The sequence below is a fragment of the Girardinichthys multiradiatus genome, chromosome 6 (assembly GCF_021462225.1).
Source record: "Girardinichthys multiradiatus isolate DD_20200921_A chromosome 6, DD_fGirMul_XY1, whole genome shotgun sequence".
In the NCBI taxonomy this organism is placed as follows: Eukaryota; Metazoa; Chordata; class Actinopteri; order Cyprinodontiformes; family Goodeidae; genus Girardinichthys; species Girardinichthys multiradiatus.
The window spans coordinates 24,285,249-24,311,293 of NC_061799.1; the positions used below are offsets into that span (position 1 = coordinate 24,285,249).

General features: G+C 37.9%; 1 protein-coding gene across 4 annotated transcripts in view; it reads right to left on the reverse strand.

The window, feature by feature from the left end:
• LOC124870045 (dipeptidyl aminopeptidase-like protein 6) overlaps positions 1 to 26,045 on the reverse strand; it is a 172,888-nt gene that overhangs the window by 66,001 nt on the left and 80,842 nt on the right. Inside the window, exon 1 of one of the 4 annotated variants that reach the window (XM_047368465.1) lies at positions 16,800 to 17,080. The exons of the other annotated variants lie outside the window; for them this stretch is intronic. Coding sequence (XP_047224421.1) covers positions 16,800 to 16,961 — 162 coding nt within the window. The 5' untranslated portion in view covers positions 16,962 to 17,080. Of the gene's footprint in view, positions 1 to 16,799; positions 17,081 to 26,045 lie in introns of those variants that run through there. 4 annotated transcript variants of the gene reach the window in all.

Genomic DNA, 26,045 nt, shown 5'->3' on the forward strand with positions numbered 1-26,045 from the left:
GAACCATCCACAAGTTAACGAGGGGTCCATGTACACGTGAAAATGAGACGGCTCCACTGCTCGGCAGAGAGAGCCTGCTGTATGGGTCTTTGAAGCCTCCAAAATGCAACACTGCCACTTACTTTTAGTTGAATGCTTAAAATGATCCTGTGTTTTCTTTGCCTTTGCACCTCCTGTCTCTGCAGTTTACCCAACAGCACAGCAAATCAATACTAAAGGCAGTAAGTACACATACAAAAGCAGCGGTTGCATCAATAAGGCTAATTTATTGCTGCAGAGAAAAATCTGTTCTGAATAAGGTGAACATCCTAGATTTAAATGATCCTAATTCCCCATATGTCATCATACTTTGATGGGTAGGACATCCTGATATCAACCTCTCCCTGAGCCAGAAATAACATTCTCCGATATTTTGACAGGTTTGCAGATAATACTGCTGTTCCTGCATCTGCTGCCTTGTAATCTGAAAATAACCAAGAGTTAAAGCAGAGAGGCGTCGAGTTCAGTTTTAAAGAAGGCTACCTATAGATGTGACATGTTGGTCTACTTGCCTCTTCTGTTTCCATTAAAGTTTAAATGTAAGTTGGTAAAGTGAATGTTTGAGATGGTAAGCAGTGTAAAAGAAAATGCGAGGTAAAATTATTTTGGGGGAAAAACAATGGTCATTCTCAGGATTTTTCTTGTTTCGTATTTTAATGTAAGTAATGTAGACATTATCAGTACCTGCTGATGCAGGATAGATATTACGTTTTTTTTTTAGAATTCCACAGAAAGAGGATTTTCTGAAGAATAGAAGAGAAAATCTCTTCAGAAAATTCTGGATAAGTGTAGCTGGTGGGTACAACTAAAGATTAAAGCATGCATATTTTCACAGGTCCTGGTTATTTCAAACCTCCATCTTGTTGTTTGCACTGTTGGCCATTTCATAACCAACGTTTTGGACGTGAAAAGGAGCTGCCTGTAAAGGAAGCCTCTTTAATAACCTATGATTTAAAGTAATGTTCCACTATTTACTCATCATCCTAAACTGTGAGGACTTGTATATTATTACAATACATTTTGTCTAACAGCAGATTTTGTTTCGATTTGATCTGCGTTCATAATTTTTCATGTTAACTGGCCCAAATGGTTATTAAAGCCACAATCAATTAAATATGCGATATAAAATCTGTTAAACCTAAAATTGAATAAATAAAATTATTTGAGGTTTAAACGCGATTTAGTGATTTCTTACATCCATAGCTAATCAAAACACTGGCCTATTAAATGAAATAAACTCAAACATCATGGTTAAGTACATAGGATTGCTTTAACAGGGGAGAAAATAAAGTAGATTGGAAAAAAATGGCAATGCGTGGGCACAAAATGGGAGTATTCATTTGCAAAGAGGTGAACAAGAAACTAAGTTCAAACTACGAAGAGAAAGATGGAGTGCCAAAGCAAGCACTTACAGCGTATAACAAAAACCCAAGTTACTCTATAAATACAGCCTACAAGCTGAAAAGAATGTACAGAATTTCTGCAAGAGCAAAAGGTTAAAAATGCTTTCTAAAGTGAGAATGGTTGCAATAGTAGCATCTTTTATCTCCTATTTTAATTTTTAAATAAGGTTTGCTTGCTGATTAAATTTCCACGGAGGGTGGCTGTATTTGTGTTGGTGTAAAAGCAAGACTATTCCATGAGGTGTATGAAGTATCTTCACCATTTTCAGTACAAATATTTATTATTTTCATGTATCCCACTGGCATTCACAGTATTCCAAAGTAGAATAATAAAGTAGCTAAACTGAACTATTCTATAAGTAAAGAGGTGACCCAGTTTTCTGACAGTGACCACTTTCTGCACTTTTGATCAGCTGTCCTGGTGAATTCTCCCACTGAGTCTGAATATAAATCTGGTTTGTCATCAACAATCTCTGAAAAAAAACATCAGTGTCAGAAAACACGGAAAAAGCTGCGCAACATGTTCTCTTACAGCTGTGATCTAAAAAATATGTAGACACGTGTTTCTTTTTATGATTCACCCCATTTTTTGTCTTTCTACTTCAAACGCCAAAAAGGGGGGTTGTAAGAGTCAAACTAGAAAGTAGCAGAGCGTGTTTTAAAACTGCACCTAACTCTTAAACAGTTGGCTGCTATTAAGCATATAAGCTCTGGCTGGTTTGCGTGTGCAAAGTGGTTTATCCCTGTGTGAAATATAGAGCATTCACCCACCTACTCAGGCACTTAGACAAGGCTCCACACTCAGGCTGAAGTCACTAACATAAAACCAATAAAAAAGATTAGCATTGTTTCCAGAACAATCCCACACAGGCAAACTAAATCCATCTTTACATTCTCAGATTTAAGCAGCTTTCAGTGCTGTGAAAAAGTATTTGCCCCCTTACAGATTTCTTCTGTTTTTACTTTTTGATCAAATGCAGTTTTTAAATGATAATTTCATTTGTTGAAAGAAAAAAGCTGGCCGAAGCAACTAAAAACTTAATGACTGATGGTGCCACCCTTGGTGACAACAATTGTGTATCTTAACTTTGAGACGATAGATGTCAATGTTTCTCATTGTTTTTTAATTCCATGCATTGCTTTTTGAAATCTTTAAGCCTATTTAATGCTTAATGTTGTGTGAGTTACTTCTGAAGAGATTTCTTGACTCTACAGGTGAATCTTGAAATTGAGGCAAAATTATTTCAGGTAATTTTTGATTTAAAAAGCGGGAAATCATATTTTCACAGAGGGTAAGGTTGGTTTGCATAGCTTTTTCCCTTAACAATGAAATCATCGTATGAAAACTGCTTTTGTGTTTTATGTTTGTCTGAAAAGAAAATTGGATGATCTTAAATAGACAAAAAAGCAAAAACAGAAGAAATCTGTAAGGGGGTGAAAAACCCTTTTCTCCGCCCTGCATGTGTTTCCATTCCTAAAGAGCTTTTATACAAGCCTAAAAAGTGAATGTTGACTCATGACAGCATTTCTGAAGTTAAAAGATGCTATCGATTTTCTTCATTAAGCCATAGTCTTTTAGGAGCATGCATCTAAGTCTTACAATGAGAGGTGCATCAATAAACGAGAACAGCAGCCATTTTCACCTCCTCTCTGCAAACACTTCTAAATAAGCCTAGGCCATTTTAGCACTGACAACTACAAAGGACAGACAAATCCCACGGGGGAATCAACAAATTTTCTCTCAGTCTATTTGTTGCTATTTTCATTCTGTTTTGAGGGAAAAAATGTCTCAAACAATGGCAGATCTTTTAAGGTCAATCTTCCTTTACCCCCCCACCTCTCACTCTGTCTAATCCTCTCTCCCTCCTACCTCCCTTTGTCTAACCATCTCTTTGTCTCTCTGCTGAAGTGTGAAATGGATCTTTCCTGATCTCTGAGCACCTGGTTTCCAAGGGAACCGAGAGAGTTGTTTGAGGCAAAGATGGAGTCAGCTGGTGAACAGTACAGCAGGGGCTAATATTGCTGTTAAGTGTGGAAAGAAACAGGGAGTCTAAAGAGATGAAGTCTTCACAAAGACTAAAGTAAGACAAGAGAGAAGAGGGACACTGGAAACAAAGGCAAACCGCTGCTGTCTACAGATACAGGACACTTGACACATGATATATAGCTCTGCTGTAATGTAGTCACTGTCTGGGAGCAGCCGTAGTCTATAGACTTGGGGATAAACTTTTTCTCTGGAACAGCATCAATAAATTATGTGCATTCATGAGTGAGATTAAGAATTCATGCAGCCTGCCTTTTGCTTCGTGAATAGCCGGGCATCAGCCTGTCTGTCTACCCACCTGTCCGGACTTTGAACACTCTGAGAAATTTGAATTCAAAGGGACCCAAATCAACTGAAGCTAAATAAAGGCAACAAAAATGTTGCTCAGGTGTTAAAGATTTGCTCTCAGGACTGGCATAAAAAGCCTTTAATGAATCAAGACTCACAAACTCATGGTGTCATCGTCTCTCATTAAGGCAGATGGAAAGAGAGCATTGCTGATTGCTGACATAATAAATACCAATATAAACACATAAAGCAATACAAATGTTTTATATTTTGACTGCAGTGGCATGCAGATGTGTAAGAGTAAAAACATTTAAAATAATTTATTAAATCCTGCACAGGTTCCCTCTTCAGCATCTGTTTTCTTGTGGTATTTTTTGTTTTATATATTGTCTGATTATTCTTATTTTTTTGTCTTTTAGATTTTGTGGCGTTTATTGACAGAAATCAGACACTAAATGGGCTAAGAGAGAAGGGGGAGGCATGCAGCAAAAGTCTCAAGGATGGGAATGGAACCCCAGATAGGTGTGTCAAGGACCAATAGTCTTCAATTTTAAGGTCAAACAGAGATCCTGTTCAGCTGAGTATTTCTTGCAAGAAATATTTTGAGTGACTCCATTTTAGTCATAACTTAAAGTAATTTTTCACTGTTTGTCAAATTTACAATTTGAGTGAATAGACAGTTTTTTTTTTTCTCTTTCAAAGATGTAACATTGTGTTGGAGCTGAGTATTCTCTAATTGGCTGCTTACATAATTATGCTGCTTTCAGCTATTCCAAAATTATTGAAGCCAGTGAAGAGCTGCAAATCCAACTCTTTCACTGTCTGGTAAAAAACATGGACACTTACTGGATTGTGTGATAAAACTCAAACCAAAAATCCCCTTTACTTTCAGTAATGATCATGAAACCAAAAATTCAATTAAGTATTCATTGGGGATTAGATCTGGATTCCTTTCTATTTTCTACTTATTAAAATGTTTCTGCTCCGTCACCTTAGAATCAAACACAATGTATTTTTTTCTGTTATTTTATTATTTTAGTAATTTTTAAAAGTAACTCCCAGGATGGTAGTAGGTCTTCTGGTCCATATTAAGATTTTAGTGGCCTCCTCATTACATGTGATAGAGCTTACCAGTAAATTAACAGTTTTGAGCAAAACTTGCAGGGTGGCTCCACTGGTGGGTCACTTGCAGTTCTTAGAAACTACCCTTTCTCGGGACCTGAGGTGGTCCACACACGTATACCCTGTTCAGAAGAACGCCCAGCAGAGATTGTACTTCCTGTGGCCACTCGGGAAGAACAAACCTCCACAGGAGCTGCTGGTCAAGTTTTACACCGCCATCATTCAGTCTGTTTTGTGCTCATCAGTTTGTGTGTGGTTCTGCTCATCTACAAAACTGGACAGGTCCAAACTGCAAAGAACAATTAGGTACCTTAGCTCACCTTCCCTCCATCCATGACTTGTACAGGTCTAGTGCAGCTAATATCTCTGTCGACCCCACACATCCTGGTCAAACATTTTTTAGACTTTTACCCACATGGCGAAAATGAGACACCACAGAGAGTGTTTCTCCCAGAGTGTCTCTGTTGAACACATTGAACACCATATAGCCAGAGTAATCAGCTACTCTGCTCTGAAACAAATAAGCACACTGCTCCATCACAACCTGCCTTCCCTCTTCTTATGTATATTGAAAAACACACACACACTTGTATATACTGCTCCCTTGTCCTTGTTTTTACACACTGTAGTTGTTGTTTAGCTTGATGTTGATGTAAGATGTGAGCAATGGAAACCAAAGTCAAATCCCTTTTTTTGCACACAAATGTGGCCAATAAAATTTATTCTGGTCCTGAATAATTTACATCTAGATATGTACATAGCCTCTATCTTACTGACTGATAGTCAGTCATACAGCTTTATCTTAGTTATCTGTTTTTATTTATATGTTTTTCTTCATACCTGACAGTATTTCTATTGTCTTTTACTGTACTAATTTTATAATGATTTTTACTTTTGTATCTTACTTTGGTACTTCAAGAAGTGCGCACACCTCCAAATTGCACCCAGCCTTGGCTGTGCTGGTTGGCGGGGAGACCGAAGGTGATAATGATTTCCCTGGTGCGACTGGCTTACATTAATTAACAAAAAATACAGAGACTTTTATGTATTAACATATAGCATTGATAGCATATACCAAAGCACACATCTGTGTCGGGCACTGGGTAACTGAAGGAAGCTGTGATTGTCTCATTACTACTGGCTAACAGTGATCATGTACAGTACAGACCAAAAGTTTGGACACACCTTCTCATTCAAAGAGTTTTCTTTATTTTCATGATTATGAATATTGTAGCTGTACACTGAAGGCATCAAAACTATGAATTAACACGTGGAATTATATACTGAACAAAAACGTGTGAAACAACTGAAAATATGTCTTATATTCTAGGTTATTCAAAGTAGCCACCTTTTGCTTTGATTACTGCTCCGCACACTCTTGGCATTCTGTTGATGAGCTTCAAGAGGTAGTCACCTGAAATGGTTTTCCAACAGTCTTGAAGGAGTTCCCAGAGATGCTTAGCACTTGTTGGCCCTTTTGCCTTCACTTTTGCCTTCACTCCAGCTCACCACAAACCATCTCGATTGCGTTCAGGTCCGGTGACTGTGGAGACCACGTCATCTGGCGCAGTACCCCATCACTCTCCTTCTTGGTCAAATAGCCCTTACACAGCCTGGAGGTGTGTTTGGGGTCATTGTCCTGTTGAAAAATAAATGATGGTCCAACTAAATGCAAACCAGATGGAATAGCATGCCGCTGCAAGATGCTGTGGTAGCCATGCTGGTTCAGCATGCCTTCAATTTTGAATAAATCCCCAACAGTGTCACCAGCAAAGCACCCCCACACCATCACACCTCCTCCTCCATGCTTCACGGAGGGAAACAGGCATGTAGAGTCCATCCGTTCACCTCTTCTGCGCCGCACAAAGACACGGTGGTTGGAACCAAAGATCTCAAACTTGGACTCATCAGACCAAAGAACAGATTTCCACTGGTCTAATGTCCATTCCTTGTGTTCTTTAGTCCAAACAAGTCTCTTCTGCTTGTTGCCTGTCCTCAGCAGTGGTTTCCTAGCAGCTATTTTACTATGAAGGCCTGATTCACACAGTCTCCTCTTAACAGTTGTTCTAGAGATGTGTCTGCTGCTAGAACTCTGTGTGGCATTGACCTGTTCTCTAATCTGAGCTGCTGTTAACCTGCGATTTCTGAGGATGGTGACTCGGATGAACTTATCGTCCGCAGCAGAGGTGACTCTTGGTCTTCCTTTCCTGGGGCGGTCTTCATGTGAGCCAGTTTCTTTGTAGCGCTTGATGGTTTTTGCGACTGCACTTGGGGACACTTTCAAAGTTTTCCCAATTGTTCGGACTAACTGACCTTCATTTCTTAAAGTAATGATGGCCACTCGTTTTTCTTTACGTAGCTGCTTTTTTCTTGCCATAATACAAATTCTAACAGTCTATTCAGTAGGACTATCAGCTGTGTACTGTATCCACCTCCTGTACAACACAACTGATGGTCCCAACCTCATTTATAAGGCTTGAAATCCCACTTATTAAATCTGACAGGACACACCTGTGAAGTGAAAACCATTTCAGGTGACTACTTCTTGAAGTTCATCAACAGAATGCCAAGAGTGTGCGGAGCAGTAATCAAAGCAAAATGTGGCTACTTTGAAGAACCTAGAATATAAGACATATTTTCAGTTGTTTCACAATTTTGTTCAGTATATAATTCCACATGTCTTAATTCATAGTTTTGATGCCTTCATTGTGAAGCTACAATATTCATAGTCATGAAAATAAAGACAACTCTTTGAATGAATGTGTCCAAACTTTTGGTCTGTACTTTACAATTATTGGGACTTTGGATTTTGTTTGCATGAATACGTTTGACTGCATCTGTGGAGATATGCAAACCAAGGGCTGCACTGGGTTAAAATTATTGAGCAGGATGAAACACTCATTGGAGCATGTTGTTCTCTACAGACCTTCACCTGCATACTATAATGTTTCTGATAAGCTGGTGAAAACAGTTGGCGTTTCCACCTTTATAGCAAAGCTGAAACAGATGGCTAAGGCCCTGAAACCTCTAATATATAGAAGGAAATCCTGCAGATTGTGACAAGGTCAAGAAAACATCCTAGTAAAGACCTGTAGTGGTAGTACTGTGGTAGTATGGATGGGAAAACAGTACGGAAAATAACAATTTGTTAAGTGGAACTACTTTAGTTTAATGATTTTTTTCACACCAATATTAGGTTTTCAACCATGTACGCATTAGGTGAAGGGGGCCTTCTATACTTACTTAAATGATGTTCTTCATTCATTTTTCTGTTTTGTTCAAATGTTTGATAAACTTTTTACCAAGACAAAAGCAGAGAAACACATCACAATATTCCCATTTCTACTGTCTATCTGTAACATTTTCTGTGAACCTTAAAATTGTATTGCCTATCATTAAAGCCTTGAACGACCTTGCAATTAAAATAAAATCTTAGAGCTACTTACCTATTATTTACCCTCTCAACTATTGGAAGCCTATTTATTTTTAAAATTCACATTCAGTCATAGTTTGTGATAAAGGTAAAAGGGTCATTTCTATTTTATAGCAATAATTTTATGTAACTTTCTGCCCATTGCTTAAAGTCACCTTTAAATCCTTTTATATAACTGTACACTTTGTGAAAGCTTTTGGCAAAACTAGATATGTTCATCACACCTTTATTGTTGTATTCCCAACACGCTGCTTCTTGTAAACCATCATTAAGCATTATTAGGAAATGTACAATTAATACTCATTATTATCAAAAACAGCCAGCAGTTAGTAGTTTCGGCTAGTTGAACTGTATGGAAGTAAAATAGTCTCATTAGAATCACACATTTATTACACATTGAGTTTATAACACTGAATTTTTATCCTGCGCAATTTTGTATGTGATTTTTTTTGTACTTAAAATTCGCCTGAAAAAATTCACCTGCAGAAATTCGCCTGAAAAAATTCACCTTCAGAAATTTGCATGAAAAAATTCACCTGCAAATGTGTTGACCTTCTGGTGACTCAAGCCAAAGCAATCAGCACTCGATCGATTCAAGCGTCTTTTAGCCAATCAGATTACGCTTATCTGATCACATGACACACCATTGCCTTGGGCAGAGGTGAGTCTCTTAACAGTTTGCTGGATAGTGGCTTAATGAAGATCAGTGATGAGATTCAAATGGGTGTTAATTACCTGGCATTTTGTGATAATATATTTTTGGCACAAAAATCTCATCACTGATCTTCATTAAGCCACTATCCAGCAAACTGTGAAGAGACTCGCCTCTGCCCAAGGCAATGGTGTGTCACGTGATCAAATGAGCGTAATCTGATTGACTAAAAGACGCTTGAGTCGATCGAATGCGGATTGCTTTGGCTTGAGTCACTAGAAGCTCAACACATTTGCAGGCACATTTTTTCAGGCAAATTTCTGCAGGTGAATTTTTTTTCAGGCGAAATTCTGCAGGTGAATTTTTGCTGGCAAATTTTAAGAACAAAAAAAAATTACACATAATTGCACAGCATAAAAATTCAGTGTTATAAATTCAATGTCTAAAAAATGTTTGATTCTAATGAGACTATTTTACTTCCATAGAACTGAGCTAATGGGACATGAATAACACTGGAACAACTAACTAGACCAGCATAAGCGGCAAATACATGGTTCATTATTTAGTATTAAGATCTGGATCAGTAACTGCTCCGGGATTTTTGCCGTGTGTGGATTTAGGCCAGTTGGTGCTGACTATCTAGCTCATTCTATCACATTTAGCTGACAAAAATCTGTGGTGATATGGTGTTTTGCAAGATACGGACATGGCTTGACCCTGACCGGTTCTGAGGCATTATTCTTTCCAAACTCAGACTCTGGTATTTCTTCACACTTTTCAGCCATCATAACACCAACCCACTGAGGTCACCAGAGGTTTGGCATGCATATTTTCTATGGACTACTAGTAATGGAAAGGTATTGCTAGTGACATAAATGCAGTAAAGTAAGTGAGAAGGAGATGCATTGCAAGTGCACTGAGTAAATCTTTCACAACATGTCAAAATAATATTAAATCATTTAGACCTCTGGCTTTTATGCCATTATCCGAGTCCATATGGAAATAAATGATTTAATAAGTGATGAGATGCTTTTTCTCCTCCTTGGTCCAGACACTTAAATCCTTCCAGTCAACTATACTATTCCCTAAGTTGACAATCCTGAATTAAATTACACCCAGCCAGTGCGTCACAGTTACCGTAAAAGCCGCAATCTTATTATGGAGGGCCTCAAAGGAGCAAAGTTGTGTCTTTGAAACTTTACCAAGTGTGTGGGAAGGAAAACTCATGGGATCACCGAAGTTAGTAGAGATATTAACAGAGGCAGACACACACTGTGTTGGAAGCTTAGGCTAAAAGATGCCTCTATGGATCCACACCGATAGTGAGGTTAAAAAAAAGCTTTAAATGATTCTCCATTTCTCCAAAGTCATTGAAAAAAAGTTAGTTATATGATCAAAATAATTCAACAATAACATCCCCCCAGAATTTCATTTTTTTGACCAAAATGTTTTCTAAAATGTGTCGCTCATTTGTGCAGCAGTGCTCAGCCCCTTTGTTTAGCAGCAGGTGGTGGTGACTGTAGAGTTTTAGAGGCTTGGATCCATGCAGTGAAATGACAGTGAAGTGAAGTGAAGTGAAACACTGGCATCAAATAATAACCCCCGAGGGACAGGAGGGACAGTAACAATCAAGCATTCTTATATACATCAAAAAGATGACAAATAGCTGTTTTAAACATTGTTATTTTCCTCTGAGCCATTTCACAAACAACTTCTCATTCATTTGCAGTTCACTACTGAAGCTTCAGTTAAGAGTATCTTCACTGGCTTTACATGGTGTGCCAATAGTGAAAGCAAATCGATTAACCGGCTGACCTCTGCTGAAGTTAATTATTGGAAAGAAACTTCAAAACAAATAGGCAGGGAAATCCATCCCAGTCTGTGTAGAATAACTGAATATTAAAGTAAAGAAACAAACAGCAGGAAAAGGTCTGGGAAAGCGTTAAACTGTTTGTTTTTTAGGTTCTCTCTCATGTTATCAAGTGCTACTGCATTCCTATAGATGCAGTGTCATAATACATGTTCCACCTCTTTACCACCACCTCAAAAGACACATGTAAATACCTTACCCTAACCAATAATGATAAATTGTTGTTTTATTTTTGTTCTGTAAAGGACGTCAAACTTGGACAAAGGTGGTGCTTCTAACAGATTGAGAACAGCTGGTGGCATTATCAGACAGCTTTTGCACGAAGCACCCATTGAAATGATCAGCACACAGAATCATTGATAAGTAAAAGTACCTCAGTGTGAACACCAAAATGAGAAATGCATCCAAGATGTATCTATTTTTCCAGGGTATGGAAGTTTAGATCATCAGCACATATGAAAACCAATCAAGGCAGAGCCTTATATGCACTGGACTTGAAACACCAGGGTTCTGGTCAGTGGTGAAGTGAGTTTCACAAAGCCATGGACTGACAAGCTGTCACCCAAGAAAGAAGCAGTTGTAAAATCAGAAGGATTTCACCTTACTTTGTCTGTATGAAAGAGCATCTTATGGCTGCAGCTACACTACTCAAGATATCATTTTCAACAACGTTTTGTTTCTTTCGTGCTTGAAAAGCAAATGTGTCTTCACTGTCGGTGCCATTCTAATCAAGGAATGGTTTCAAGCACAATAAGCCAGAATGGGCATGTGAAAGGGCTCTCTATGCCATCATTTTCAAAAATGTCCAATCCACTTGTATCAATTGGCAACATAACAGGAGGTGCATAATACCCATGATGTGTGTGTAAAGGGCCAAAAAGACGTTCTTTCAAGGATCAGTAAATTATTCAATAATTTAGGAGTGGTGACTGAGAAGACGTTATACCTCTAATATTCTGCTAGGACCTAGAAACATCTAATAGTAACTACTTGTTCGATCTGCGAGTTCCTGTTAATGTCTAATGATTTAAAAGATTCATATCAGAAATGTCCTTTTAAGAATCTTAAAGGAACAATAGTGAATTTTTTAAACAGGAAGCCAGTGGGGCCAACACTGATTGCTATTTTTAAGTTCCTCTAAGATGTGAAGCTTCAAGCTATAGAGTGAAGACAAATCTGTACAGGTGATTATAATAAGCCAAACATGTTGTTATACAATCATGGATAACTATTTCAAAGTTTTCAGACAAAAAAAACAAGGCTTTACCTTGATATTACATGGTAACTGAAAAAGACCAGTCTTCATAAGTGAGCTGATTTGCCAAGTCAAATGGAGGAAATTTTAATTGATCTATGTCTTAATATCATTTAAAAAAGCCAAAAAGGGATCCAAAGAGTTTTGGAATTGATGTGCAGATAGTCGCGTATAGTTATTGTATGGCAAAACAGTTAGCAGGAATATTATCTGGCCGATCTGAAAGGCAACATAAATAATGAGAACAAGATAAGACCAAGGGCCGCACCTTAAGGAGTTCCACATATGAGTTGTACTGCTGCTGAAGAATATTTGTCTATGTGGACAGAGAAGCTTCTTTACACCCATATCATGTTTCAGTCATAATAGGAGGATACTGTTGTCTACAGTGTTAAAGCAGCACATGTCCAAAAGCACCAGGACAGGTTAGACCCCCAAAATCAACAGTTAAAATGAGGTCAATAAAAAGTGTTAACGGAGCAGTTTCAGTGCTCTGGTACTTTGTAAAGACAACTTTCATTGATGCCATTTGTTTTAAGAAATGTCATTTGTTTTAAGAAAAGCTTGCAAAAAGTTAAAAAAAAACAAAAACTATTTCTTCAGGAATCTTAGAAAGACAAAGCAACTCGAAAATAGTGCGGAGGTTTTAGAGGGTTGAAGCATCTGAATATTTTATTTTTTAATGATGTTTGGATGGGCGACAGTAATTCATACACAGTTAACACTGTACTCACTATGCTGCATAATAAGGGCTGCTACACTTTTATTGCAACAAAGGATTTGTTGGCAGTGAAGCTGATTAACTGAGTAAACTGGATGGAATAATGAAGAAGTTGGACTGCCGCAGTATTCTTCTCCATAACCTGGAACCATCAGAGGGATGGTTAATGTGGACATGAAAACATATATTTGGTTCACTAAAAAACTGCATTTAAATTTGCAGTTTACACCAAATTGTTGCTTCCTTCCCATAAAAATGGAAGATATACAGTTATTTTGCCCTTTTTAGAGGAAATCAACCATACCAAGACCAATACTGCTTTGACATTCAAATCCACAATAAGTTATAACTTCAGAAAGCCACTTACATTTCTTTCCCTTTCCGTTTCTTTCAATCTGTCTTTGAATGAGACAAAGAATGGATGAAGCAAAAAAAAGTATTTTCTCAGAGGATATGAATTACTGCTTGCCTCTGGACAAAACTGCCATGGTATCTTTTAATCATCAGAGGAACCGCAGTGCACAACATGACTGAAACTGAATCACAGAAGAATAGGTCAGTTGAAATGCGTCTCTCACTATTCCACTACCTTTCTTTTTTTTCTGGCTGAATATATTCCTGAAAAATATGTAGCTGAAAATTAAATCCATTCTGCGTTACAGGAAAGATAAGAGCTCTATTATGCTTTCAGGATAATTGTGCACAGACAAAGCTTGATGAAAGTTTAAAGTAGGATTTTTTTTTTAACCTAAAAGTGGATTTAATGATGGCAGATTTTTGTTGAAGCGGGGGTTAACTGTTCATGTACCAAAGCTCATCCAACAGGTTTGCTTTGAAGCTACCTTGAACAAGACAATCAGCTTAGTTTGAACGGCATTCTGTACAGTAATTAGGAGATGTTTCTACATAACAAGCTCAATGTTAAAGCTGCGTTAGAGCAGGTGCAACAATGTGAGGGACAGTTTATATCAGAGCTGCTAATAAAAGTAAAATGTCTTAATTCCCCTGTTCTTAATATTAAAACCGAATAGATTGCTATACTGCCCAATCCCCACTGACAGCCGGCCGATTCTCTGAGAAGGGTGAACTTCTACTCAGATGTATCCCTTCCTTTCGTGGCATTGATATCTTCACCTCTCTGTTCCTGTCCTTGCATAATTGAAGAGCATATGCACAGGAAGGTATCTGAAATTGATATTATCAAAGAGCAAGTCCATTTTTCAGGCAAAAGTACAAACTGTACATACTAGAAGTTATGTGTAAGGGGTTTTTATAACCCCCAGATGTAGAATGTCCCCAGTGAAAACTCTCTTGACACGGATTTAGCTGGACAGAATAGTATTTTATTTCAACCAGTCCCATTTAAAATAATCACAGACCTATGCATCGGTCTGAGAGAATCTGAACCAGATATAGATTTCTCCAAGAACTGAACTTACAGCCCCTTTTTATAAATATTTTAAATATTTACATACCTTCCTTATCAGATTTTTGTTATCCCTCATCATGGGACTTAAGCCTTAACTACCTTAAGACACCTTTAGGTATCTAAACAGCAAATGCCTTGTCACATTTGGTAACCCACAACAAATGACTCCAACTGAAGAAACCTGCTGTCACAAAGAAATATGTCTCCTAACAGTTGTGCATCTGTTTTCCGTTCAGACAAACACTTGCCATTAGAGCACTGCCTGAACTCTTGATGAGCCACATGGGAAAACGAAAGCAAGTGAGTCTCTAGACACTAAAGAAGAAAAAAAACTGGAGAAAACTAAGGTCAGTCAGATATAAAACTCACATATGGTTCCTTTTTAGCAGAGGTGAAATAATTGCTGCTTGTGCACAATAACAACTGAGGATCACGTGTTGCTGCCCTGATGTGCAGACAAGGCTGTGCGCATCTCACTTTCTGCTTCGATTTTCTTTCCAGCTTCAAAAGGAGCTCATGCTCCCTTATTTTTTATCAGAATTTGGTTAGGGATAAGCCATGCTGCTGTTGACTCCGGAGTTCAGTCAGTAGGATGCAAAAAAAAAGATGTAGGCTTGAAATGTTTAGAAATTATGAGAGCATTAGAGAAAAAAACATTATCCAAGACATATAAAAATCCCACAATGAAACGCTGAGAGGCTGATAAGGTTTCCTTAGCATGATGCCCATTCAGTTGCTGTAATGAAAAGCTCTCACTTCAACCTTTGTGAAGGCACCATAGAGCTAAATACTTGACAATTATTGGCCGTTACATAACTAAACTACTAGTCAAGAGGTTCCCTCTGCCTTTGAGCAAACATGGGTTTATTTTTGTAAAGCACCTTTCAACCTAAATCATGATATGAGTGTTAGAAGCACAGTTACGTAAACGCACAAGTGGTCTGGGTGTTTGCACGCAGTTTTATCCTTTGTGTTCCTCCATTCTTTTATACAAAGCACAGCTTGGCATGAACCAGTATAGAGTTTTCCTGGTTCGATAACCATGAGGAAAAACACCATCGTTGTCATGTTTTTACACTAATATGAACAAAATGTATAATGTGATCTAATTGCTTTCATTTATGTCAAAAACGTAAAATGAAAACCTAAAACTATATGGCACATATCTGTAATATTTATTTATTAGTATTTTGACTTTGAATATAGAACAAACACATGCTAAATTTAGCCTATTGCACAAAATGGTATGGTTTTTTTGTCATGTTGCTCTTCATAGAGTAACACCGGTAGTATAACAAGCTGATATTAGCAGAGTATTTAATCTGGTTCTCTGCTGGAGTAGCTAGCCTGCACTCGGGTGCTTAACAGACATGCCCCTTGTGGCTGACCGGTCAGAGTTACCCATAGGCAACTCCAAAAAGTCTTAAAACGGGTGTCCAGATGTTTTATGTTGCTTTAGACAAATAAAAACAAAATTATTGATCCACCTTGAGATTTTTTTAAACAAGCACCCTAACAGGTTAGGTTTCAATTATCTATGTACAAAACATTCTGGAGATTTGTTATACTGGGACAAGCTTTTTTAGTTTTTATTGTTTTATTATTTTAAATAAAAACTTACATTTTTACTACCGTACCTAGTACTATCCTGCTATTGTCATAATTCAAAAGTTGCTTTGAAGGTGTACTTATCAAAGCTTGCCCTTTTCCTGCCTGAAATTCATATTTCTAAAACTATTATGCAAATGGTCTCTGACCCCCACCCCTTTGGTGTCACCACTGTCCTTACTATAAAATGAGTGATGGGTGATGCCGTTTTAGTTTCAACACTACAACTTTCTGAGTACTTTGTGACAGAAAACATTTCCAAACTATAAAATAGCCTTATCTTGTAACCACAGTAAATGAGTAGGAGCCTGTTTTTCGGGCAGCTGACCGGCATTGCGCAGCAACAAATGGGGGACAGCCAATTCTACTTTACTCTAGGGTTCATACAGCAGGAGAAAACTCCGGCACTTTCTCTGGCATTGCTATTAAATCAGCAAATTGATTTTGAATCTTACTTTGTAATACCTTTGAATACTTTGATACCAGTAACCCGCTACATTAAAATATATGACTAGCTATAGCTACATAAATTAATAAAAATCAAATTTTTTGTAAAATTTAATTTTTAAATATTCGAATACGGTTCTTATTTTTGCACAACTCTCCATAAAACCGCTGCACTGTTAACAGGCGCTGTTTTTGTAACGTCGAAACATCAACAGTCTGTTACTGTATACAAACTGTGGCTTATCCAGCGGGAAAAAAAATATTGATAAGGAAGTTTAAAAGTATCGCATACATCCAAACTGCAGCACATGTAAACATTATAAAAATAGAAACCTGTGAGGGGAAAAGTGATCAAACAAGAACCATCCTGCTTCTGTCTAATCTTTGCGGTTTCTTTGGATACACGGTTTGCGGCAGCGCTCCGATGTGAAGTTAATGAGCGATAACGAGCGCTAAACGCCTAATTAGGGGAACAAACAGTGGCTCACCTGGTCTTGCTGCTGCTGAGCCACTTTTCCCGGCACGTGGGCGTCTTTCGTGGAAGTCATGACGGCGAATAAAATACGTTTAGGGAAGGAAAAAAGGGTAATACGTCCGCTGCCTGCAGGTGCAGAATAATGAAGCGATAGAGAGAGGGAGAGGAAGTGCATAGACTAATAGACCGACGCACGTAGAGACAGGAGGAGGGAGAGCCAGCCGCTGACGGAGATCCAGTGATTTGGTAAACTAACGAAGAGACCGTGGGCGCAGAGTTCAGCAGCAGATGTGGCTGAAAAGCTACGGAGCGCTGAGATGTGGGAGGTTCAGCGTCTATACCTTCCCAGGATGTCATCACTGACTGCTGAATGGGTTTCAAACTCAAAACAGTTTGCAGGTTTGTTGTTGGAAATGTGTGGCATTTATTCACATGCATTTATACGGAAAAAGGTGAGCGCGACTCTGGTTCAGTGGACGCGTGTGAAATCAGAGGCAAGAAAACAATTTAAGATTTTTACAGGTTTTAAAATTTTACACCAAAAGAAGCTAAACTCAAGTATGTGTGCTCTAATTGCAATCACCACTGATTATAATCAGCAATATGAGCTCTTTCATTTCCATATCTGCATTCAGTTGGTTCTTGCTGGTTCTCGCTCCCTGGGCGAGCCCCTCTTTTTGTTCCTTAAACTATAATTATATTTTAACTAAATATGTTTTAAGGAATCTGTTTTTAGTACAGAAAATAACTTTAGATCTTACCAGTTCAAGTATTTTATATTCTGAACTAGAAATGATGAAAGGCATTACAGATTCCTTAAAATTGAATGAAACCATCCTTGATTTTGCACTTTGTATGACCTCTTCAGTGTCATTAGCCTTACGATGTGTATGGCCAGAGATTAAATACACCATAACAGAACCATAGATATTTACAAGTATTTTTTTTCCAAGTTCAAGTTAAGTTTCAAGTCTTTCACCCCCTATCAAATGGATGATTAATTACCGGGCCTTCAAGTCAGAGTCTAAGTCGAGTCTAAGGTTTTTTTTTAATCCAAGTTAAGACTTCTGACAAAACAACCACTCCCCACAGACTGGACTAGTAAGTAGGCAACAGTAACTCATTTGGGGTTCAATTGGCAGAAAACCTTCTTTTTTTCAAAGCTTGTCCACCCCCTGATAGAATGACATCCTGCTTGGTGAGCCACATCACTTATTTCAAAACCCACCACTTCACGCCTCACCTCCATTCTTTACCTCAACTCAATATGGAGAGCCAAAGGTTTTGTCCTTCCACCTGGGCTTATTCCGGTGTTCACTTGCTACTGCTCAGCTCTGAACTGCAGTAACTGATAATATGGAGACCTGTCAGCTTGTACCAGATCATTATAGGCACACATTACTGGCAAGTCCATTACACACAAAATAGAAACAGGAATCAATGCAAGAAGAACAAAATATCTCCATGTGTTTGGTGTAGCGTGCTTCATGTGGGATTTGTGGTATTAAATGCATTCGCGATTAAAACTGTTCTCTGTACTCTGCAGTTTAGGAAGCTGGAGATACAGATGCATACAGTGTGCCTATACCTGCAAAAAACCATTTCCAACCACAGCTTCCTGTAGTGATGCTGTATTGTCTGCCAATAAAACAAAGCATTGCTGCTGGCCTGGCTCAGGAGAAGCACAGTTACCGTCCTCCCACATCGAGCAGAAATAGTTCCAGTTCTAAAACATTGTTTGTGCTGTAAGAATGTGTCACATCTGTGCGCACACAATCCACATCCCTGTTAGCACAGCTTGTCTGCTTATTTGAGTTGTGCACACAACAACACACAAACACACAAAGTGCTCTCCTGCTAGTGAAAGTATTTCCTTAGAAGTCATGCACAGCCTCTGCAGCGCTCCTAGTCTTTTGAACCAGTCATCTGTTTGAGGAAAAGGAACAAACAATCTCAGATAAGGAAAAAAAGAGAGTCCATAATGTGAGATACTGGTACAGGAAAATACTGGGTATCAATCTGAGGGGGAATATTTCCTCTGCATATGCAAAGAAGTGCATTTTATGGAAGATTATTAGATTTGCAGAGAAGAAGTTTGGCTTATTTGAAAGAAAGTCATCTTCAACAGATAAATATATATTAAAACTAGTGTATATCTGTAGTATAATGATGAAATTAAAGTAATTACAGCCACAACCTGAACTTCTGGGTTATTTTGGGAGTTCTTTAGTTAGAAGTTCTTCATGCACTGCAACCTCATTCTGCTGATTTAGTCTTAGTCCACACTGAGGTCTCCTCATGATCCTCTTCTTTGTTCTGCCATCTAAAGCACCCACTCAGCAGATCATCCCACAAAAGATCTTCTGATTAACACACCAGAGGCTTCCCCAGGTTGTTCTAGAGTGTGCTTTTAGCACAAACTAACCCAGAGCCGCCCTGAGGCAAAGCAAACTAAGTTATTGCTTGGGGCCCCTTGGATTTTCACAGTGTTTTCCAAAAATGTTCTTGCTACAACCACAAACTTGAATGGATTTTATTGCCAATTTTATGCTCTGGACCAACACAAAGTAGCACACAATAGTGAAGTGAAAGGGAAATGCTACAGATCTTGCAAACAAGAATCTAAGAACTTAGTAAATAGTTACTACCTAGGAAAAAGAGCCCACTTATGTGAAATAAAGGCTTTTAAGGTTCTAAAACAATATTTCAAGCTTTCTCATGAAGCACTGTACAATCCGTCATCAGAAAATGGAAAGATTATGACGTAAAAGAAAACCTTCCTAGACATGGCAATCTCCCCATACTGACAGGCAAGGCAAGAAAGCATTAGTCAGAGAAGAAGCCAGGGTTCCCATGGTAACTGGGAAGGAGCTGCAGTGATCCACTACTCAGGTGGGTGAATTTGTTGACAGGACAATGATTGGTTATGCGTTCCACATATGTGTCTTTTATAGAAAACAGGCAATAAGAAAGCTATATTGTAAGGAAACCACAGGAAGTACAGTTTAAAGCCTTGTAGAAGACACAGTAAACATATGGAAGAAGGTTGTCTGTCAGATGAGATTAAAACCGATACATTACCTACATACAAAATGCTATGTGGGACTAATTACTAAACACTGCATACCACTCTGAACACACTATCACTGTAGTGAAATATGGTGTAGCAGGATCATGCTGTGGGAATGCTTTTCTTATTCAGGCAAGGGAAAGAAATGCCTTGAGACTGGGGTCAAGTCAAGTTTATTTATATAGCGCTTTTCGGCAACAAGGCACGCAAGGCGCTGTACATAAGGAAAAACATTACAATGATACAGAAAATCAAACAACAGAGGCAATTTAAAAAAAAAATAAATAAAATAAAGAGAATAGAATGATGGATAAGAAAATGAAAGGAAAATTGGACTGAAAACTTTTATAATGCCTAGATGGCACAGTCAAAGGCCACTCTAAACAAATACGTTTTTAATCTTGATTTAAACCAATTTAGGGTTTTGGCGCTTTTACAGTTTTCTGGGAGTTTATTCCAGATTAGTGGAGCATAAGAACTAAAAGCTGCTTCTCCATGTTTGGTTCTGGTTCCGGGTGTGCAGAGTAGATTTGAGTCAGAAGACCTGAGAAGTCTGGGTGTTTGATACACTGACAACAAGTCTTTAATGTATTTTGGTGCTAAGCCATTCAGTGATTTACAGACAGAAGTATTTTAAAGTCTATTCTCTGAGCTACAGGGAGCCAGTGTGTAGGGACTTTAGAACCGGGCTGATGTACTCCACTTTCTTAGTTCTAGTGAGGACGCGGTCAGCAGCGTTCTGGATCAACTGCAGCTGTCTGATCGACTTTTTAGGCAGACCTGTGAAGACACCGTTGCAGTAATCAATTCTACTAAAGATGAACGCATGAATTAGTTTTTCAAGGTCCTGCTGAGACATTAGTCCTTTAATCCTGGAGATGTTCTTTAGGTGATAGAAGGCCGACCTTGTTACCACCTTTATGTTCCTCTGAAGGTTCAGGTCTGAGTCCATCACTACACCCATGTTTCGAATCTGATTGATGGTTTCTAGCTCTATTGACTGAAGCTGTGTGCTAATTTTTAAATCCTCTTGCTTTTGTCCAAAGATTGTTTACTTCAGTGGTGGTGGAGGTTCCCTTTCCAACATAACACCAAACATGCATAGAGTTACAATGAATTGGGTTAGATCAGTGCTTCATAACACTGTCCTGCAGGTTTTAGGTGCTTCTTTGTAATTACACTAATGACTTAAATGAATGGATGTTTAACAGGCTTCTGCTGCACTAGATGACATGTTAGAGGTAAAACAATTCTTTGAATTTGGTGTGTTGGAGCAGAGACACATATAAAACATGTGCTCCCGAGGTTGAGAACCCCTGATTTAGATCGAGAAATATTCATGTATTACAATGTCCTAATTAGAGTTACAAGGGTTTGGTACACCCTGCAGGATCAGTTTTGTTTACAGTGAATTTTAACAACAATGAGCCATGTTTTAAATTTACTGTATACATTTCCATACAAGCTATTAAAAAAATAATAAAAGTATTATTAATTAATAAGAAATAAAATAAAATTTAACTGACAATATTACTACACGTAAACATACAAAGGAAATTTGTAGTCGGATAGTTATTTTAGTTCTGCACTGTAGCTTAATAAGTTCTGTTGCTTGTGTCTTTACGATGGTCAAATGAATTGACTTTAAAGAATTCAATATTGGCCCCTCTAGTTAAACCTAAAAAAACAGTGCTTTTAAATGTTAAATTAAGCAACGGTGGCTGGTGGGAGATGCGCTTATCTGCAAATCTAAGTAAGGTCAAAATGAGCACAATAAAGCATTCTAGTTACAATAAATAATACAAACATAATTGTTTGAAAATGCAACAAAATAATTAAAATAAAAAACATAAAATATTGGCTTAAATAGAATATATTTAAAATTAACCAAAATATGAGATTTGAATGCTAAGATGAAATGATATATTGTAATCTTCTTTTTCCCCTATAGACACTAAGTGAGCTAACTTCCAGTGGGATCCTAAATCGAACTCTGCTTAGGCCCCCAGTCAGCCTTGGGCTGTCCCTAAACTAACTGTACCTTCCCACTGTTTCCACAGCTCACTGAGATACAGAGAACTAAATTGTGTGTGACACTGATGCATAAAAGGTAAAACAATAAAACACATACTAGCATCACAGAGGTTCATGTTTTAAATAGACCCTTTGGCTATGTATAGATATAGTTTCAGAATGCTGCAGATTAAACATATTTTAGTTGCAAAAACTCTTAGCTGCAATAAGCCCAACACTGATTGCACAGTGCCTCCCATAGCCTGCAGGGAACACCATGAACAGCTCCTTACTGAGACTAACTTCAGAACCACTGATGTGGACAACTCCACTGCCTCCTGAGTTTGAAAGCCTGTATAATCCTTTATGGTCACTTTTCTCTCTTTATCATCTGTAAATTCTTCCCAACATGCTTCCAACAGTCATTTAGTGAGAGATTAAATCTCACCTCACAATCTGGAGATCTCAATGAGGTAAAAAAAAACCTAAAACAGCTGCAAAGTACAAGTTAAAAATGGCGTTAACCTCTTAAGCCCGAAGGTTCCCCTTCAAGAGGACTTGGCCTCTAGCTCTAGCTCTAGCTCGTAGCTGACTAACTCTGAGACTGACACACACTGTCCATAGCTTCATCTGAGACTCCTCTACAAAAGTATCTCCTTCATTCTTATATCCCCAGACCACAGCTCAAAAGCCATGTAAAAAAGCAGTGTGAAAATAAAGGATGCTGAAAAAATACAAATTGTCTTTTTTTTTTTTTTTTTTTTTGGAAAAACTGTAGTTTTATGACCAAATATATAATAGCAAACCACATTTTCAATTTCAAGAATAAATTCAAAATTTCAATAATGGTGCCAAACTGTGCCAAAGTGGGGTCCAACTGGATTTGGAAATGCAAGCATCAGGAGTACTGAAGAGAAAAGCCAGGCTCTAAACAAAAAGCAGGATGGGGTAACGAGAGGAATTATGATGACATGCTAAATGGAGGTGCCTAGAGACTGTTACCAACTAATACAGAGGTAAAACAGAGGTAAAATAAAATTTTGCTGAGTGAGAATATGAGCAGTAACTTTGCTTTTTACAATTCAGTGATCATTCAGATCCATCCTATACATTTTGTTGATTACTTATGTGTTACAAAATGAAGCAATCCCAGGCTTAAAAATGCAAGTTTTGAATGCATTCCCACTAAAGTATTTTGGCTTTATTTTTCCAGGAGAGTGCCTTTCAGCTTTTTATGTAACTGCTAATAAACCTGAAAGTCTTCTACTGCATGCTAGCTCCCCCCAGTGATCACTACTTATTTGACAACATTGCACTGGTCCATATTAAAATAAAATAAGAGCAAGAGCTACAGGAGTATTTTGTACATAATTCCGTATATATATATATATATATATATATATATATATATTATTTGTAGTTTATTAGGGAACCAAGAAAAAATTAAACCTCATTATATCAGTTCGGACCTCTGGTTGGTATGGCTGTAAAGTAAAATAAATATTGATGTTTTGAGGAGGTCACTAGTCTGAATAAGGAGAGGAAAGACAGAACAGTACACCTGAGCAAAAGCTGGCATGTTTTTCCTTGAAAAGCAATCCTTATCAGCTGCCCTCTGGAAAACCATTATCCTTCCATGTTTATATAAAGAAATCAAATAGGAGTTTTATTTCCATCATAAAGGCGGACAGTACAGCTACTGTGATGAAGGGCAGACACTAAGGCTGGCATCAATATCTCAGCAATCTAATGCAACATTTACCAATGCTGCGATGAATATTAGATTTGCTGATCTTAAAGGTAGTTAAAGCCATTGTAGTACTGAAAATGTTTCCCACTTTGGAAGTTATCATCTCACCACATATGACATTTATATATTCAGTGGAAAACATGTAGTTTATAAACTGTTCCATTTCACCTGAAGACTTTAGTTTCAGACTCTGTGGAGCCATAAATATTGTGCTCAGCATTTCTATAGTGCTTTTACCAGAAAGTATTATCAGAAAAAATAAGAATTAAAAGGAAATAAATAGTGAAATAAGTTGTGTTTTAATAATCATACAAGTTGTTGAATGATAGTGCACTGATTTGACTTACATTACATCACAAATTGTACAAATACCAGCTACCTAATCATAAATTGGTACATGGGAAATTCTTTTGAATTTTATTATCATCGTCCTGTGGTTGAATCATCTCTTCTTTCAACAAAACTAACAACTGAGAATTGAGGAAGTCAACTGATTCCATATGGTAATAGAAATACCTCTCCTTCCTTCCTATTTCAGTGGCGTCATAACCAAGTAAATATTGTTTCCTCTGCTTTAGTATTTTTAAGGTGTCTAAAGTGCTTATGTTTTTTAAAGGTTTTCTAAACAATTTTAGGTTTTGGGGGGGAATTTCACCTGCATCTGCATTATTTAGGCAACTAGAGATAGGCCTACATTTTAACTAGAAAATTGTTTAAATTTTCCCTTCAATAAAGATGCAGTTTTAAAAAGGAAACATGAATAGTGAGAATGAGAATATCATTTGTCGAGACATCTGGGCTCGTAATCAGCCTAGTTTAGCTTTCAGTGTTGCAGCCTTTTTGTTCACTTTCAGTCTAAGATTGTGTTTGTTCAGACAACTGAACAATAGTATGGTGTAGATTGTTTGCATCATTCTGTTTGATGTTTTGAGCTAAAATGTTTTTGTTCTTTTGCAGTTTAAAATCATATAATACACAGATGTTTTTTTTATGAATTGGATTACAAAAAATTGGCAGGATAATTTGATCAAACTGTACATTTTAAAAATGGAAACATAAATAAAATAGACCAAAAAGAATGACCAACATTTTCAGATTTTGGAAAATAGTTTGCAGCCAATTTTATTAAAAAGTAACTTCAAACAATATCTGGATTTGACCAGAAAGATGTGCCCTGATAGAGTCACAGGTAACGCAAGAGTGCTTAGAAAATGGTTGCTCAAAGTACTTAAAGATTAGGATCCACAGTGGCTCATACACTGACAGTGCACATCAGCAATTTAACCATAGTAGTACTATAACATATAATGCAAAGCCTAGCATGCAAAATCCATATTAAAACTCTGAAAGAGTCAGTGTCAGGATAAACAAAAGGGAGTGGGTCTGACCCAGACTTTCCTAACTGCATTGAGACAGCTTGAGTTGGAGGTGCACAGGTTTACACATGAGAAGTGATTGGAGAACAATCTAATGACTGGTCCAGTACATATATGTTACCCGGCAGACATATTTCAAAGATTCTCCACAGCAGAAGCTAAATACATGATGACTATCATTATTTTATATGAAGAGTGGATTTCTAGTCTACTCTTTTTAATATGTTGTTTAATGACACTATTGGCCTTTATTTTTTGAAAGTAGGCAGACTGGAAATGGGGTGGAGAGAGAGGGAAGACATTTGGCAAACGTAACCGGGTCCAAGACCTGAACCTGGGACAACCTTATTAAGGACTAAGGCCACACATGGGTGGTGCGCTCTACCGCTGTGTCACAAGCCGTGCCCTGTGCTGAAGTTTTGGAGTTTGAGGATTTTGGCTCCACCACTTGTTAGATAGTGTTTAGGCTTACAGTAAAATTGTCACAAGACAGGGTGACCCTGAGGATTTACTGGAGAGAAAATTGACTTTAAAACATGCAAAGAAAAGAAATAAAAATACATCAGCATGAATGACGTTTTAACTGCTCATAATGTATTTTGCCGGTAGAAGCCCATCATCCGTGACGGCGGTTGATTTAGGAACAATCTGTTCCCACTCAGCCACTATGCTGGCTGTCAGCGCTGCCAAATCAGCCATCAGTCATGTTGCCATCGCCCTCTGGCCCGCCGTGACTCCTTCAGCTGTCCGACCAACAGAACACCTGTCTCACTCTGTATAAAGTGCAGCTGTCTGCCCCACTCGCTCTCTCTGCTGCTCTCTCTGCTGCGGTTGCAAATCACAGCTAAAGCACTAAGATGCAGAGTGGGTCATGCCTCAGTTCATCAGAGATTGTTACTGTACTCTCAGGTTATTAATTTTACTGAAAACAAAATAAAAAATACACACACTGTATTGCAAAGGGATTCAAGGCAGAGAAGTTTCAAGACTGAAAGCAAAGCTACTTTCTCACTGTCTGGACATTACAGAAGAGTAATTAACAAGTGCCGG